At 33.8% G+C, this 17207-nt stretch overlaps 2 protein-coding genes and 1 long non-coding RNA gene across 4 annotated transcripts in view; 1 reads left to right on the top strand and 2 right to left on the bottom strand.

The window, feature by feature from the left end:
• The window catches only part of LOC138131967 (pseudouridylate synthase RPUSD2-like), a 449464-nt gene that overhangs the window by 323666 nt on the left and 108591 nt on the right, over positions 1 to 17207 (bottom strand). The gene's annotated exons all lie outside the window — the stretch shown is intronic.
• On the top strand, positions 287 to 1888 carry LOC138131574 (tyrosine recombinase XerC-like). Its single transcript, XM_069048648.1, has 2 exons — positions 287 to 857; positions 917 to 1888. The coding sequence occupies exons 1-2, from the start codon at positions 475 to 477 to the stop codon at positions 1710 to 1712; spliced, it is 1179 nt and encodes a 392-aa protein (XP_068904749.1). The 5' UTR covers positions 287 to 474; the 3' UTR covers positions 1713 to 1888.
• Positions 8767 to 9363, bottom strand: LOC138131758 (uncharacterized). Its single transcript, XR_011159893.1, has 2 exons — positions 9004 to 9363; positions 8767 to 8939 (listed from the first exon to the last, which is right to left on the bottom strand). It is a non-coding gene; the product is annotated as an uncharacterized lncRNA (long non-coding RNA).

Here is a 17207-nt window from a genome sequence, read left to right as displayed (position 1 = left end):
TGACAAGTAGAATCTTACCAGTGCAGTGGCGTAAAGTGTGCGCACTTCACTGAAATCAAATGGTTAAAAAAGATATTGTAAAAAGGATTCAATCGAAGGTAAAATAACAAAACCAAATTTTTTGATCGGATAAATTTTTCAATCTTACGAAAACTTACACGAAAAATTGAAAAAATTCCCACACACCAAAAATTTGTCGAATTTTGTCGACGCGTTTCGTCCAACCAAGTTGGCATCATCAGGACGATGAACAAACTGTAAAATTGTCACCAAGTGATCCATTTGTGTTCAGTTACGAAATAGTATTTTACATTACAAGCCAGGTAAAATGGTTTTTACTGGCGAATGGAGGATATAACTGACGAGTCGAAGACGAGTCAGTTACCTCCTTGAGCCAGTAAAACCAGTTACCTGGCGTGTCTTGTATAATATTTTATTTGTTACTAAATTGTAAACAACTAAATAAAATTAAAAATGATCAAATTCTGTTTTCTTCCAAATTATTGCTCAAAACTCAGAAACCTTAGAAGTACAATTACTATGACAATGCGCCGTTTGTTCAAATTGTTTATTTCCGTCAAGATTTTTTCTCAAATGAACGTGCCAGAAGAAATCAAAAAGGAAGCTATAAACGTGGCTTCCAGTTTACTGCCAGCGAAGTATTTAGCAAGATATGAACGAGAATATGAAGAATTTAAAAATTGGCAGAAAAACAATAACGTAACTGGTGTAACGGAAGACGTTCTTTTGGTGTATCTTCACCAACTATCAGACAAATTTAGCCCCAATTCTTTGTGGTCGAAATGGTCCATGTTAAAAAGCTGCCTGGAAATTAAAGAAAATGCTGAAGTTCGCAGGTTTGTTTTCCTATTACAGACGTTGTCAAAAAAGTGATATTTTAACTTGACATTTGTAGATTTCATAAGGTAATTGCTTTTCTCAAGAGAAAGAATGAGCGTTACGTGCCGAAGAAGGCAAGGGTTTTAACAAAAGAGCAAGTGGAAAAATTTCTTGTTGAAGCTCCTGATGACTATTGGTTGTTATATAAAGTGATTACAATTTTTGGAATTTTTGGTGCTTGCCGGTGTGACGAGCTTCTCTCGTTGACGGTGAAGGACGTAGAAGATGTTGAGAAATATATTATCGTCACTTTACGGAATACAAAGAATTTAACAACAAGGAGATTTACGATCACAGATGAGGGCTGCAGTTTTCAACCTTGTGTTTTGTACAGAAAATATGCAGCTCTTCGTCCTCGTCAAGCAGACCAATTACGTTTCTTTTTAACCTACCGTAATGGCAAATGTATTTCCCTCAATGTTGGCCAGCACACTATTGGCGGTGTACCGAAAAAAATTGCAACATACTTAGGGCTACAAGAACCTGAATTATACACAGGTCACTCATTTCGCCGATCAGCAGCAACAATGGTTGTGGATGCAGGTGGAGATATTTTGACACTAAAACGTGTGGGAGGATGGAAAAGTAGTGGAAATGCGGAAGGTTATGTGAATGATTCTATCAATAAAAAAATTGAAATTGCGAAAAAAATGTTTCCTGGACGAAACTCAACAGATGTGGCTTCCACTTCGGGAGGTTCTACAATTAATTGTCCAATGACGAGCGAATTCACTTCCGCTTCAGGAATGTTCGACATTAGCGGAAATTCTAATTGTACATTTAATTTTAATTTGTATGAAACAAAGAAATAAAAATGTTCAAATGTTAAAAACGCTACTATCCTTTCCAAATTTCAAATTTCTCTACTAACTTGTTAAATTCATAACTGGTCTGCTGTCAATTTAACGCTACTAGCCAGTTAAAATGACTTTTCAACGTCAAGTGACAGTTCGAATAAATGACGTTTACAATTTAGTAACAAATAAACTTTTTACTTTGACAATTTTACGAATTGAATTTGGGCATTTTTAGCTCGCGGGTTTAACCTTTGAATAAAAATGCCCAAATTCAACGAGCTCGTGTTATTTTTGGCAAGATTAATTCCAGAATACAAACTTTAACGTTAATTATCTTTTTATAATACCTACAGTTATTAAAAACTGAACACACACGTTTGATGTACACGGGAATTAATCGAAGATAAAATAACAAGACCTAATTTTTTATCGAATGAATTTTTCAATTTTACGAAAACTTTTAGCTTTGACAATTTTACGGCTATTTATAATTTTTGCCCGGTGCGAATAAATAAAATAAATTAACTGGTAATTTTTTTATTTTGGTATTAAAGATTATTAGTAAAGAATACTGTAAAACTGTGTAGCCCTGAAAAGAACTAATTTTATAAAAACGACTAAAAAGACTCGGAAACAACACACGAAATCATCAACGTGCGACGTAAATTCGAAATGAATCTGGAATCGCCGAAACTAGACTTTCGACACGGGCGCCACTGCGCAGGTAGAACACCCCTCATTTTTAAAAGTGGACTCGGTCCGACTCAAATTTGTCAGCAACTCAGGTTTATTGGTGTGCTACTCTTAGAACGAGCGCACTCTACTTGATAGTAATATCCGTAATAGTGATGTACTCCGGCAAAATTGCCGTGCCGCCGGGTGGTGGAGGGTTCAGATAAGGAAACAATAAGAAAGTTGAAAACTGCCATACAGCAAAAAAAGCCGCACAACTGTGATCAAAAGATTATGCCGCTACATAACGATTGCAGAGTTTATAAAGCTCGCGACGAATCGGCTTTGTAGAGATGGAACATTCACTCTACAACCCAGATTTGGTACCGAGTGACTATATTATCTCTTTCTTAAATTAAAAGAACACTTAAGGGGACGGGAATTTTTTGAGGACTTATCAAAAAAAATGTTTTTGAAGGTATAGCCTTATTGGAAAATCATTGGAATAAATGTGTAACCGCCGTTAATGGATCATATGTTGAAAAATAAAATATTGCTTTTCTCCCAACTCTTCTCCTTCATAGGTAGGTAGATAATATAAAAATCTCCCCTAGTATTATCATGCTTGTAACTAATGGCATATACGACTACTTCACACATATCCATTAATATAGAGATAATATTTGATACATTTCATTTTATTGGACACACATATGACATTCGCATTTGCCACATCCATATTTGCGCTTACGAAAGCTTCCTTTCGTTATATTTATTCCTGAAACATTGGATATTTAGAGGAAGTAGTCGAAACAGAGATACAATATCTGATATTGACTTCCTGTTTACATCGAGAATTGCATTAATTTTCTTGCAGGCCTCTAGGTGATTTGATTTTAGTTACTATAAAGTGTGTAATATCTTCGTTTTCTGGGTTTCAATTAGCGTTCTAGTTACAAAAGTTCACAATTTTTTGTGTAAACTAGGTGTACACTGTAGTTTACCTAACTTTCTGTTTATTTTATTTTGCAACTTACTTGTTTCTTCCTTACTGTTTCATTATTTTAGTTTTCTGCCGCTTTAAATTCCAATCGCTATTTCTTAGGGTTGTACTTGATCTTGACCTGTTTGAAAAGTCTTGTTGGTAGCTTGATTCATCTTAAACTCTATTACTACCATGTGCTACAGCACTGTAAGTTTGTTTATTAGTAAAGTTATCTCGATTTTTTAAATTGGATGGCATGTTATCATTAAGGGAATGAATATGTTGCTAATTTATATTATCTTATTACTATACAAAAACCACTCTACAAGTCGCCGCCAGGGCGTTGTCTTTTCAACTCAGTCAATTCAAGTCTGAGATTCCGCTTTCATTGAGTAATTTCCTAAATTATCGTCGTCTTCAATAGTTTCTTCAATGTTGTCTTTTCCTGAGTGACATATCATTTCACTTTGACTTATTATGTTAAATTTCTTCTTTAATAACAGCAGAAGTTGTCGTTCAATAAATCCACTTTATTCCTCTTCTTAGAAATAGAAAATCTAAACTTACATACTCTGGTGTTACGTGTTGAATCAAAACTAAGCAAACTTCATCATTTTGTATATCTCTTTCATTTTCATTTCAAATTGCTAGACATAAAAATTCAAAATAAAATAGTTCACGGCGCACTACATAGTGTACCTGTTTTTGTTAGTGTATATTTTAAATAACGCGTTTTCTGTACAGACTTTACAAACAAAACTCATCATCAAACACCACCTGATGCCGTTCTGATATCCAACCGTCTCGTTCGATAAATTATTGCAGCTTGAAAGCAAGAAGACGCAGAATAAAAAGAAAATGCAACTGAAAAGACCAATGAAATTCGAACGACAGTGACATTCTGTGCTATCTCCAATATATCTCCGTTTCCAATAATTTGTGTTACAAAAAAGGCATTGCTTGTTATTTTGTAGTTTGATTTTAAAACTTTGAGCCGCATAGGAATTAGAAAAATTCATAAAATTAATACCCGATAACAAAATTTCCAGTTGAATTATTTTTCCGTGCCGATAAGATCGACGATGTGAACTTATTGAAAAATTGCAGCATCCATTAACAGGTAAGTATGTCAAAAGCAATGCGGCATTCATTTTGTGAAACGACGTAAAGGAAACAACGATAAAATGTTACGTTATGCAAATTGTTAAAGAGAAGAAACGAAATAAATTTTGCATGCACATAACGAATAACTGCAGAGCTGCAGTTGTTTGTGGTCATTTCTGCAACCATACGAATATTTAAATTCTCGATTTTGACATGCTATACAATGCAGGTAATTACTTTAACAACTCTTGAACTAAATACACGTTAAACAAGCAAAATGTTTGTGCACGGATATGAACTTGCGACATATTAAGTTTATAACTTGCGTCCTTTGAAAAACTACTCCGTAGTATCAGAAGTTATTAATGATGCTCATCGGAGAGAAATTGTATGAAACCCCAGCGATTTTATATCAGCAAAGCAAATTGGAATATTTAGACCGATAATGTTCTCGTAGTACCATGACAAGTTATTAGAGAAACATTTCTCTTCGCCGCTTCCTCCTCATCCCTTTTATATTTAATGTGAATTTATTACTGCGAAATATCTTTTAAGTCGGGCCAGCTTTCTAGAAAGCTTGATTGTATAGAAGCGAAAATCGCGCAATAAATTCTAAACGGTGACTGGTTGAACGTTACCTCCGAGCGAAAAGCACCACCGTCACAATCTCGTCTTGGAGTTGCTCTAAATAGCAACGAGCTCAGCACCAGACGTCACACACCAACTAATTACAAGACGAAACTAAATTAATAGTTGATTAAAATATTCACCAAAAGGGGCCATATATCTGTTATGTTAGGTGTTAGGACCTGACAAAATTAAACGACACAGACGCCCTCGAGCGTCTGGCGGCGTTAATTCTGGTTCACAGACGGTCATCTTGTTGCGCCTTCATCGATTCGCCGACGGAACTCGCCGGATTTAACAATCGTTCCTCTTCAAAATAATTGGAATTTGTCGGGCCACCTAAATATTTTAAAATTCAATGTCGGGAATTACACGTGGCGAGTAGACGATGGCAATGAGCCAGAACTTGATAAAGCGTGTTTATTCGAGAGGTGCAACGAAAAATTTGGGCGAATTATTGATTATCAACTTTTGACCAAAAGAAAATCTTGAGTAGGTGTATTATATATATTCACTGTCATTTTCTCTTAAAGAAACTCTCACCCAGACAAAATTCTACCAAAAATTAAACTTATTCGTGCAAATTTTATATACACACTCAATATAAAACAAAATAATTTTTAAATTAGACACCATCCTGAAAAATAGCTGTCCTTGACACAAATCAGTTTATACTTAACATAAAACACTATCCGTAGAATAAGCTCTGAAACAATAGCAATACAAAATTGGTTAGCAAACGTAGAAGTGTTTTGAATAAGATATTAAATTTATTGATCATCGTAATGTTATTATTACTTATTCTACTGAAATTTGTTAGGACACAAAGCAAAACGAAAAAAACAACTGAAAATAAGTAGAGGACGATGAAGAATCTTTGAAAAAACAGTTAAGCATGAATTTATCACTATGGTACAGATCCCTTAAAATCAGAAATCTTAATTATAAAGAACAGTTTATGAACCGAAATTTAATTGTGTATTAGTATTACATATAAAGTATATACTTCTCTAAGATCTCTACTGAAGAATTTAAATTTGGAAAAATGTCCTTTCTATGTCACGTGGTGTAATGGGCGCAACGATATCGTTTACTCTTGATTCGTGAGCACATTTTCGCCGTCAAATATTTTTATGTGGTTATTTACACAATTAGTGGGATAAAAACAATATTACAGGATCCGAGTGTGAAGATTGCAGATGACGAGGGCGTTAGCCCGAGTTCATCTGTAATCAGTAATCACACGAGTTTCCTGTAATATGCTTTAGCCCATGTGTTATGTACTAGTATATTATGATACGAGCCTTATAAGAAGCATTTTATCGCACGCACGGTTTTAGAGCACGACGAGCGTAGCGAGGAGTGCCCTAAAGGAGTAAGTGCGATAAAATGCCTTATAAACGAGATGTCATACAGTATTTTTTCTACTTTGCCACTTTTTCAATGCAAAAAAAATTATTTAAAATTTAAAACCGTTAAAGTTGAAGGATTCCACCCAAGGTCACGTCTGCGGTCTGCCGCGACACCATAGTATCCGTCAAAATTAAAAAAATTAAATTTCACTATTTTTATTATATCACGCCTTTTTCTATTACGATACGCAAAACAGTATCGTAATAGCATCAGTACGAACGCAAAGTAGAAAAAATATTTTATCTAAGACTGCCCCGAATTTAAAAAAAAAGGTAAATCTTATTTATTTACGCCAGTGGGAGTTTCATTACACCACCCAGTGGGATAATCCCACTGAGTGGGGTAATTAATTAAGCTCAATAGTATCTTTTACTATTTGTCTTTTACTAGCCAGTGGCATAATAATTCTGAACGTTTGTAATCAGGTTTGCAATTATTTTCTTCATTATTTCCAGCATTTCCAAGTATGTACTAATTTTATATCCGTTTTACCTCAAATAACGGATGGCTACATGGCTTGTATTTTTCTTTCTTATTTCCATGGATAGGTATGTTACGGCCCAAGCTCGAAATAGGTCATTATCAGTATTGGCCGGCCATTATCCGAATCGGTCAATTCAAGTTGCCTAAACCCGACAAAAATGTACCGCCTGTAGTATTTCGAGTTTAGGCCGACCATTATGCGTAAGGACACACGTGATTCGGCCATTTCTATAAAGAGTCGAATTGTGTCTACATCGTGCACTTCGTGTATTTTTTGAGTTAAAGCAGTTAAAGTTAAAGGTTCATGGACCTTGGAAATATTTGCGCGAAGGCGGAACGATAAACCAGTGAAAAATCTGTAAATAAAAACTGAAAAAGTCGACCACTTTCAAATTCAAATACTACATACAAACAGACGAGAGAGAGATGAGAGAGATGAAACAAAGATATCGAATGACGATGTTTTCCAGTCGGTTTGTACGGCCCATTTGAGGCCGATATTCGTCGTTTGCACAGACACGACTCATAGCCCATGAGAAAATCCAAGACCTCTACAAGTGATGATAAAATGAAAACTATGAGAGTAAAGTAAAGTAGACATTCTATTGGTTTAGAAAGGTAATCTTTGTTTTACAATATTACACTAGTATGTAATTAGATTCACGGGGTTTAATTATCCACTACTTTGTTTTATTTCAATTTTGGCCAGATCTAAGTAGCCATTATTAATATTGGCCGGCCCAAACCCAGAATATGTGTCATATTCATGATTCTTCTACAACCTGATATTTTAATGATTAGTTAATAACGTACTGCTAAGTTGTTCTGTGAATTTTGGGGCACCCAGTATACACGTTTCATTCTTTTATCATAGGAAATAAAAACAGTTTATTTTACCTAAATCCAGGTTTTACTAGTACATATTACGATAAGGTAAGACAAGAATTAAACAAATGCGAAACATCCTATTTTACAAATAAAAATTACCTCATACAGATGATACTGAAACCGACGTAAATTCTCACGTTAAATGGAATTCAAAAAAGTAAGAACAATTATTACTGAAGATCAAAGTGCAGAATCAATTTAGCAAGCACTGTATAACTGACGCAATTATGGTAAAAATAAAAATCACACAATTGATGAAGTTTGAAAATTTGAAAGGAAAGATTCACGAAAGTTGTGTTTTTATGATTGATGGTAGTTTAACTTACAAAAGTTACAACTAGTGAAACTACTTACCTGAAATTACACATGAGTGTACTCGTAGGTATTCGCGATTTCGACTACTGCGAGGGCGCTGCTGTTCTGACAATCAGCTGATCGAAAATCCTCCTTCTGAGATTTTCCATTTGTTTACGTGTTAATTTTTGTGTCCAAAACTCTTTTATTTGTTAATTGTGTGCAGTGTGTTTTTCAGTAAGGTAAGTGTATTCCTTAAAGTAACATTTTTTAATGTAGGCATCAAAGATTATGATGTAATTTCGTAAAACAGGCGTAAAATAAATAGAGGCGTAAGGATAGGTTATGGTGCATTAAATATTTTGTTTTCAAAACATTAAAGTCTTTTAAAAAGTGGAAAACATACTATATGCTGATATTTCAGTTACAGGAAGGCTTTTCTTCGGTTAGCTACAATTTTTAAATACTTGGAGGCTTCTGCTGACAGTCGATGTGTGGTACAGTGTGATGGGATACAGTACAGGTAATTTTAGACTTTCTTCGTTAAATTTCAATTAAATTTTACTTACAGCAACAAGTTTTCAATAAAAATACATACATCAATAAACTAAATGTCTTTTTATTTAATACAATTACCTTCTCACTTATTACGTCAAGTGCACTACAGTCTACTTTGCCTGTAATTTTTGATGCAAACTTTCTCTGTGTCGTGTGTCCTTTTGGATAACTTTTGAGAAGGAACAGCAAATTCCTTCAATTCCAATTTTTGGGAAATGCTGCGTGGAGTTGAAAAAAGTAGAATAAACTACAAACTTTTAACCTCAAATTCGTGGAACTTACGATTTATAAAATCTTCACGTAAAAAATGTTTTCCACATACTCGCAGGTTTTCTCAATAACAAAACCTTTTCCCAAGCTTTTCTTCTGTCTATACTTTCCTTGCCGCCAAAAATGTTATGATTTGCACTTTACAACTATTTTAGCGTGGAAAGTAATGAAAGCTGGTCTCTCTGTCGTTCGCTCTGTGTGTGTGACAACCATGGACACAACACTGGGTTTTATCTACTTTCTTTTTGCCCATTGTAACATCACTTTTTGTCACTAACCCCCGTACCTGTGGCCCGTACACCGTTCGTTATGCTACTTTTGCCATTTGCCACGTATTAAAGGATAATTTTCGATGATTTGACATTCCACCGCTAGAGGTCATGTTGCTTATCCGAAATCGCGAATTCCCACGTGAAAATAATGTAAAATAAACTCATACTATGTTCTTATCCGATTTTCATTTGTTTTCAAGTTATAGCGTAATTAAACATTTTATCTAGCGTTCTACTTGTATCCAAATTTTCGCTTGTTTTCAGGTTGAAAACATTTTGTAATCAGAGTATGCCATGTTTGAGGCTAAAAAGCATTTGGCTGGTTGAAAAATGAAGTGTATAAAGTACAAGTATAACTTGAAAACAAATGAAAATCGGATAAGAACATAGAGTTTATTTTACATTATTTTCACGTGTGAATACACTCATGAAGTTTCGGTCGTTCCTCCCGACCTACCGTGTAGAAGATATTGGATTGCTAAATCCAAAATCTGCAACTGGGCGAAGCACAAAAAAAAATCGGACATGAACTCAATTGAACTTAATTCTTTTTGCCTGCAGTTACAATTTTCAAATTTACACCAGCAATTCCTACTTCCCTTGTAATATTAATGGTACTTGAAATTTCGATAATATTAGTAAAGTCTATAACACTACGCGATTTGCAATTTTTAGTATCCTGAACTTTTACTAAGCTAGCAGAGCCGAAATCTTCGATATCTCCCATTGTCAGATTGGTGATTTCAGTAAATCGACAAGGGCTGGTCACACCTAATATTAATACAGAGACTGATTCACATATGTATAGTCCGTTTTTTTTTTTATAATCAATTGTCAGTGTAAGACACGTGCTTAATTTAAATTAAAATGTGACAATTTCAAAAGTCAATGTTTCAAACGTAAAACGTATAAAATTCACTGTTTCGAATTTTTTGCCAACCTGACAACACTTTGACAATTGATTATAAAAAAAAAAAACAGATTAACTTTCCGATTCCGATTCTGACGAAATTTAAATGCAGGCAATAATACGTTTTTCATTCATAACTTGATCCAAAACATGAATAATTTTAAACTTTTGTATGGTTTAGTCATCCGTCACAAAAGTCTCAATTATAAAAATTTAAAAATGGCAGTGATCGACAATATTTTTTTTTATTTAAAAAACTGCCTCATATATCAATACATATCATATCGATCCTTTCGTCATTGCAGCACATTTTAATTAACAACACAAATTAATTTGTAATCGAGTTATCCATGAATCCGAAATCGTATGTCGTTACTTGAACTCCACCCTTCAATAAACACAGTTAAAACACAGGTTAGATCTCAAAAGACATACGGATTCAAATCCATGCATGACTCGATTACAAATTAATTTGATCGCTTAATACTTTAGAATTATACAAAAAAGAATGTATTGTCAAGTGATTCTCAAAAATGCCAAGAGTGTCCAAATTTCATAGTAAATAAAGGTATCAAGTTATAACTGGATAAGGTACCGGGATATCAAAAATTATCTTGGTCAAAGGTGGTCATGGATTGGAAAACGTCCGTCTCAATTTATTTAGTGTTTAGTGACTATTTCTTCGGTACGAACGATTGGCCTACCAGCACCTTTTTTATGAGTCACAGCCAGTTTCGCAAAACACACCAACACAATTTGTAAACCGTGCACAAAAATCCTTTTTTCTAATCATATTAAGAAATGTGTACTTTTCCATTACGTTTTTAATTGAGAAAGTTGTCATTTTTTCAACTGTGGAGAAAATTGGTCGAATCCGTGGAGAAAATTTTTGTCTTAGACCAATGAGATGACGAGATTTTACTTTCTCAACGGATAGTATCTATCACCACCGTAACGATTATACGACGGTCCATTGTTTTCTAAAAAATAGTTGACAATGACATTTGTCATCGAATCTGTTTTCTCAGAAATATTAACAAGAAAATGGAAATTGTTGATGATCTAGAGGATTGTACGCCACCAGAAGTGCAAGAGACTGCTACCGGAAGCTGAAAAGTATACTGGACACAGTCTCAGGAGATCATCAGCTGCAATACTAGTAGATGCAGGTACCGATATAACCGATTTAAAAAGACACGGTGGCTGGAAGTCCACAACGGTAGCCGAAGGTTATATAGACACGTCCATGAATCACAAGATGGACTCAGCGAACAAAATCATCAATGCAGTTCAAGCTTCCAGCATCACTGTACGAAACACAACGAAGAATTAAGGAATAACCAATACTAATGTAGATGTAAAGTCGCTTCCCTTTACTCTTGTTAATTATGCTACGGTTAATGTATAAATGTACATAATAAAACGTAGAAATAAAAAATATATAATTATTACTCAATTGTCAATATGATTAGAAAAAGTATAGTATTTAACTCGTGAGAATTGACCATTTCCATTCGAATGACTTACTCCACTCGCCTACGGCTCGTGGTCGCAAATCTCATTCTCATGGAAATGGCCAACTTTCTCACTCGTTGAATAATATACTATTTCTACTTCGGTGTCACAATGAGCATTTTGTGACACCGAAAACAGTTTCACAAAGATTAGTTTTATAGCATCGTTTCTAGTGATTATTGAATTTGGGGTTGATATTGAAAGTAAATTTCAGTGTTAAATGTGATGTAATTTGAACCTGAATCCATGTTTTGGATCAAAATAAACTATGAAGGGGGTAGATTATTATTGTAACAACATCTGGGAGACCATTTGAAATTTAATTTTCAATGAAATGACATTACTTCGTCAATACCAATCCAATTCCATTAAAATAAAAGTCACTAGGTAATAATTTTATATTTAAAAAAATTAAATTAACGAAGCTGAAGTAGAAAAAATAGCATGTTGAGCTCGTTGCACAAGACATGTTGTCGAACTCGTTCCTTTAGAACACTCCTCACTGCGTTCGTCGTCTACTAAACCCTCTCGTTCGACAATAGACTTGTGTAACTCGTATAACAATATACTATTGGCATTACTGCAAAGTGTGAGAAGTGCTCTCGAAAATTGATTTTGACATTCAAAAAAATGATTTGACAAAGCTTCGACAATTATTTTAAAATCCATGATCACCTTTTACAAAGATAATTTTTGATATCCCGGTATTACTGGCTGCATTAAATTTCATTAGGGTCGGAAAGTTATGTGAATCAGTCTGTATAACCTCAATATAACCTACAATAATAATTTACATTTAATTATTCCTCTAGGGAACTCAGAAATTTTACCTTTGTAGCCAGATACATTTCACAGAAGCATTATGTAGAAATCATACATAATGCTGCGTCAGTTCTGGCTACTAAATAGTCAAAATCTTTTTTTTTTGTATTTAAAATACATGAGATCAAAGCTGCACCTTTTGAGCCCCCATATCTTCAAACTTAAGAGGTACAGAATTTTTTAATTACATATTTTTCTCATTATTTTTTAACATGAGTTGACATTGCCCCATTGAGTTGTTCCGCGAATTATGGGACACCCAGTATTATACTTATTACTTTCTTAAAAAATAATAGTATATTATGCACCGAGGGAGTGAAGTGCATGATTTTTACCCTAGGTGCAGTTTATAGCTCGAGGGCGTAGCCCTAGGGTTCTACAAAGCACTGAGGGTAAAAATCATTCACTCCCGAAGTGCATATACTATTTTTTGCACGACTCAACAATTTTAATAAAAAAAAGCCGAAACTGTGTAAATTATCACTAACTGTCAAGCTAAATTTAAGTGTCATGTTGACAGTTAAAAATTATTTTGAAACTTTCGACGTTTTTCAATTGAAATTGTTGAGTCGTGAAAAAAACACTACAAGCACCTCGGGAATGCATGATTGTTACATCGGGCTCCAAACTGAACCTCGGATAAAAAAAATTAATATGAAATAAATATGCATCATAAAAGGTTGAGTTGCCTATCCTTTTTTTTTCGAAGGAAAGCTGGAGTTAGCTATGTTTTTTTGCCCAAGAGGAAAAAAGAGCAAATCAGGGAGTAAAGTTGCTCATTATACATACATACGAGTATAAAGGTCGTGTGATAAACAATTTATTAAGAGGAAATACTTGAACTAAGTTAATCAACTTTAATAATCACTAAATCCATAAAATAGCGGTCATTGTTATTAGTTGCGACAATGAAAATTATGGTCATGCTCATGACCCATAAAGTAACTGCAACTTCTGAAACAAACCCGCTTCTTACAATAGACGATGAGCAATACGGCAATGCTAAAATAAATTCTCAGTATTTTACCAGATTTGCAATATTACAATAAACATGAATCTGCAATGCGACCTCTACTGCAGAAAATCCTAAACCAGTTAAATCCACCATAAGTATGACAAAGTTCTCCCTGTCGTGTTGAAAAACTTCAAACGGGTAGTACTGTTGGAATAAATTGCAAATTACACGTTAGCTTGCCTGCAAAAACTATTCGCTAATTGAAATAGAGTTTCTGCAAAAACTGTCGACTTCATTATTATTTTATTCTTTGCACGTGCCACGATCAAAAGAGTATAGACTTCTTTCTGATGTAAAGGAAACCCTCGCCGGGGTTGAACTGATGCAAAAATCTTGTAATAAAAAATAATTAAAAGGGACAACCGTCGCCACGGCTAGACATGACAAATTATAGTTCGGCGGTTGCAGAGTCGTAGGTAACGAAAATAGAACAGTGAAGTAGACCATTAATTATTTACGACATTATTATTCTGATTACTTTGGTTTTCACGTAGCACATCCAAACAGATGACATTTTAGTCGTACAAAGAAAGATATAACTAAAATTGATATCTCATGTGTTAACAGAACCTCTAATATTTTACCTAAAAACATTACGAATATATTTTTTAACGAACAGAATTTGTAAATCTTCCGTGACACAATAATCTGTTCTTATTTTATATAATCCGTGCAAAGTTATTAGCAACATTCTCCAATTTAAACTGAGGAAGTTAAAAATATGAATCATACTCGTAAGATAGTTTTTTTAAAACTACTATAGTCACCATTTTATCCAGTGTTCCAAGCATTCAGTGATATCAAGAATGCTTATACGGGGTGATCAAGAAGGACTGTTTAAGTTGGTAACACTGGATCGTATTTTAAATCGTATAACAGGAGTAACTTCCGGGTGTTGGTGGCTTGTCGTTGTTAATGCTATACCTATATCAGATATTTGTCAAATAAACCAACAAAACATATCCAGTTGCAGTGTTATAAATAACCGAATTAAAAAATTTTCTTAATTGTACTGCCAACTTAAACAGTCCTTCTTGATCACCCGGTCTAAATTTAGTGTTACACAAAAAGTGAGTCGCTCAAGTATTTGGTAGAATACGTTTTTCAAATGGAATTCTCTTTTATTTTGTACTCTTATAGTTGACGCAGAAGGATCTGATCTAGCGGAAATTTATTATTACCCAGTTATTTATACAGAGAATCAGTTTCAAAAGGTTTTTTCAACAATTTTTAAATAACTTTTAACCTAGACCACTTGTAGTCCTTTATATGAGTAACAATTTTAATGGCAAACAATTGAAATATGTAGTAGTTTATTTGACGAGTTTGTGTGTAAATTGGACCTTTTTTGGCACGAGTGAAACGAACGTTTTAAAGGCCCACAAGTGCCAAAAAAGTCCCAATTTACACACGAACGAGTTGAATACAACGTTTTTTGTTCGACGAGCCCCAGAAAGGTTCCAAATCGCTTAAAACCTTTAAAATTAGCTTGACGTTTCGTTATTATTACTTGATAGTGTTATCAGTAATAGTGTATGTACTCCGGCAAAATTGCCGTGCTGCTGGGTGGTATAGGGTTAAGATACATATATTCTTTCTACCGTTATGTCTAACAATTCTTAATAACGTTACATTTGCAGGCAAATCTTTAAAGTTAGTCACTGTTTCCCGATTCACAGGTTTTTAAGTTCTGATGGTCAGGACCCCTTTCTCACACGAATACTATTTTTTAAATGTGTAATATCAATTACAAACTCGTAGTTTTGAGATAGGAAGCAAAACCGTTGTGCGGTGTACTCAGATACTCGTATTAATAAATCTTTCTTATAACTAGAAGTTAACACCAATATTACTTCTCTCTGTAAAAAGTGCATAATTATAATGCGATACGAAGATGATTTACTTTAATTTATTTTAATTTAAAACGCTGAATTGTTTAAGAGTACAGGTTTAGTTCGTGTCATGCACCTTAGACAAGTCGAAAGAATTTCTTGACTGTCTTTTGATGCGCATATTAGTTACTTTAACAAGCAAGCAGAATTACTCCCATTTATCTGCTCATTTAACTTTTCTTTAAAAGTATCATTTCTACTTACTGATAGTAACTTTTTCTATCGGGTGTTCATTTAAATTTATCCTCAAAGTAGGCTTTGACGAGTCGATTGTGAACGCACCACGGATTCAGATCACGGATCAGCTGTTTAAATCTCGAGTGGTATATAAGAGAAAGTAGGCTCGATGTTGGTTCCTAGGGAAGTTTTTGAGAGTTACATTTAAGGTAAAAAACTTTCATTATTCAACCTTTACGCAGGTGTTCAAAACTATGAGAAAAGTATAAAGAATAGAATTATCTTTATACAAACTGTCTCTAAAAGAACGTATATCAAGAGTTCTGCGGAATTCGAATATATTTCATTCTTGCCGCTCTGTAGCATATTGTGGTACCAAATAGAAAAAACCGAAGTTATGTAAGATCCTTAATGACAGGTTTTTAATGAACTGTTGTAAGATGAAAAGTAATTAGAATAAAGAAAAACTGGAGAAAACCACAAGCAAAACAACTAGACGTCCAATTCACAGCTGACGCTAAGATTTAATAATTCGAGATTTGATTGTTGATATCTGATTTGACGGCTTCAACGGCTCGACACGGCTCAACATAATTGCAGCTCGACACTATAATAGCTATTTATGTAACAAGTCCATAATGTAATGCTTTATTGGACGAGTCGAGTTTGTGGACGAGCGAGAGCAGCGAGCGAAGCCATAAATAGAAGAGTCCAATAAAGCATCATTATGGACGAGATGTATACAATATTTTATGTTCGACTGCATTATTTGTTCAAATTACAAAAAAATAACAGTGACATCTATGAGGTAAATGTAGAATGACAGCAGGTTTGCGACTTTATTTATTATAGTAGTATTTATTATTTGGAATAATAAAAAGTAAACAAAATTAAAAGTTACCTATTTTTAAAATTTGCACAATAGAAACCACATTTTTTCATTTTACAATTTTATTTACACTCATGAGTCATTCATGAGCCAACAATAAGCCGTGTCGCTACGTGTTTTTGCACAGCGACATCTAACAGCACAAATTCCAAACGCGATCAACCAAAAATTTAAATCTAGTTGGCGATTAACTAGAGATTTACCTTACCGTCTTGTTTATCGGACTAGTCCGATAAAGTGGCACTTTATAGCCTCAAAATAACGTCATAAACCATCTATATTTGTCACAGTCGAACATAAAATTATAAAGCCGCACAATTCCACAGAATTCTTGATATACGTTCGTTTATCGACACTTTGTATATTATATACATACAAGAAATATATAATTTATTCTATTTTAAAAAATATGACCGTGACATATCATTTTATAGAAACTAAGGAATAGATATGTGTAGAAATATTTTTAGTTTATGCTTTAATATTCCTATTATCTTACAGAATAAACACTGTTTACAATAAAATAAATTCATACATCACATAAAGACATTCATTCGCGTTATAGATTGTTACATGTTACATAAATTAAATGTATTCTTACTATTCAGTAAAATTTCATATAACGTTTCTCTCATCTTTGTATCATATCAATAAACACTATTAATACTGTAAAATTCTGAAATTGATTGACGCAGATATCAACAAATTTGTTTGATGGTTGAAC

The sequence above is a fragment of the Tenebrio molitor genome, chromosome 5 (genome assembly GCF_963966145.1).
Source record: "Tenebrio molitor chromosome 5, icTenMoli1.1, whole genome shotgun sequence".
NCBI classification, from domain to species: domain Eukaryota; kingdom Metazoa; phylum Arthropoda; class Insecta; order Coleoptera; family Tenebrionidae; genus Tenebrio; species Tenebrio molitor.
Note: the sequence above shows the minus strand (reverse complement) of the source record. Positions and strands in the feature narration are given on the sequence as shown.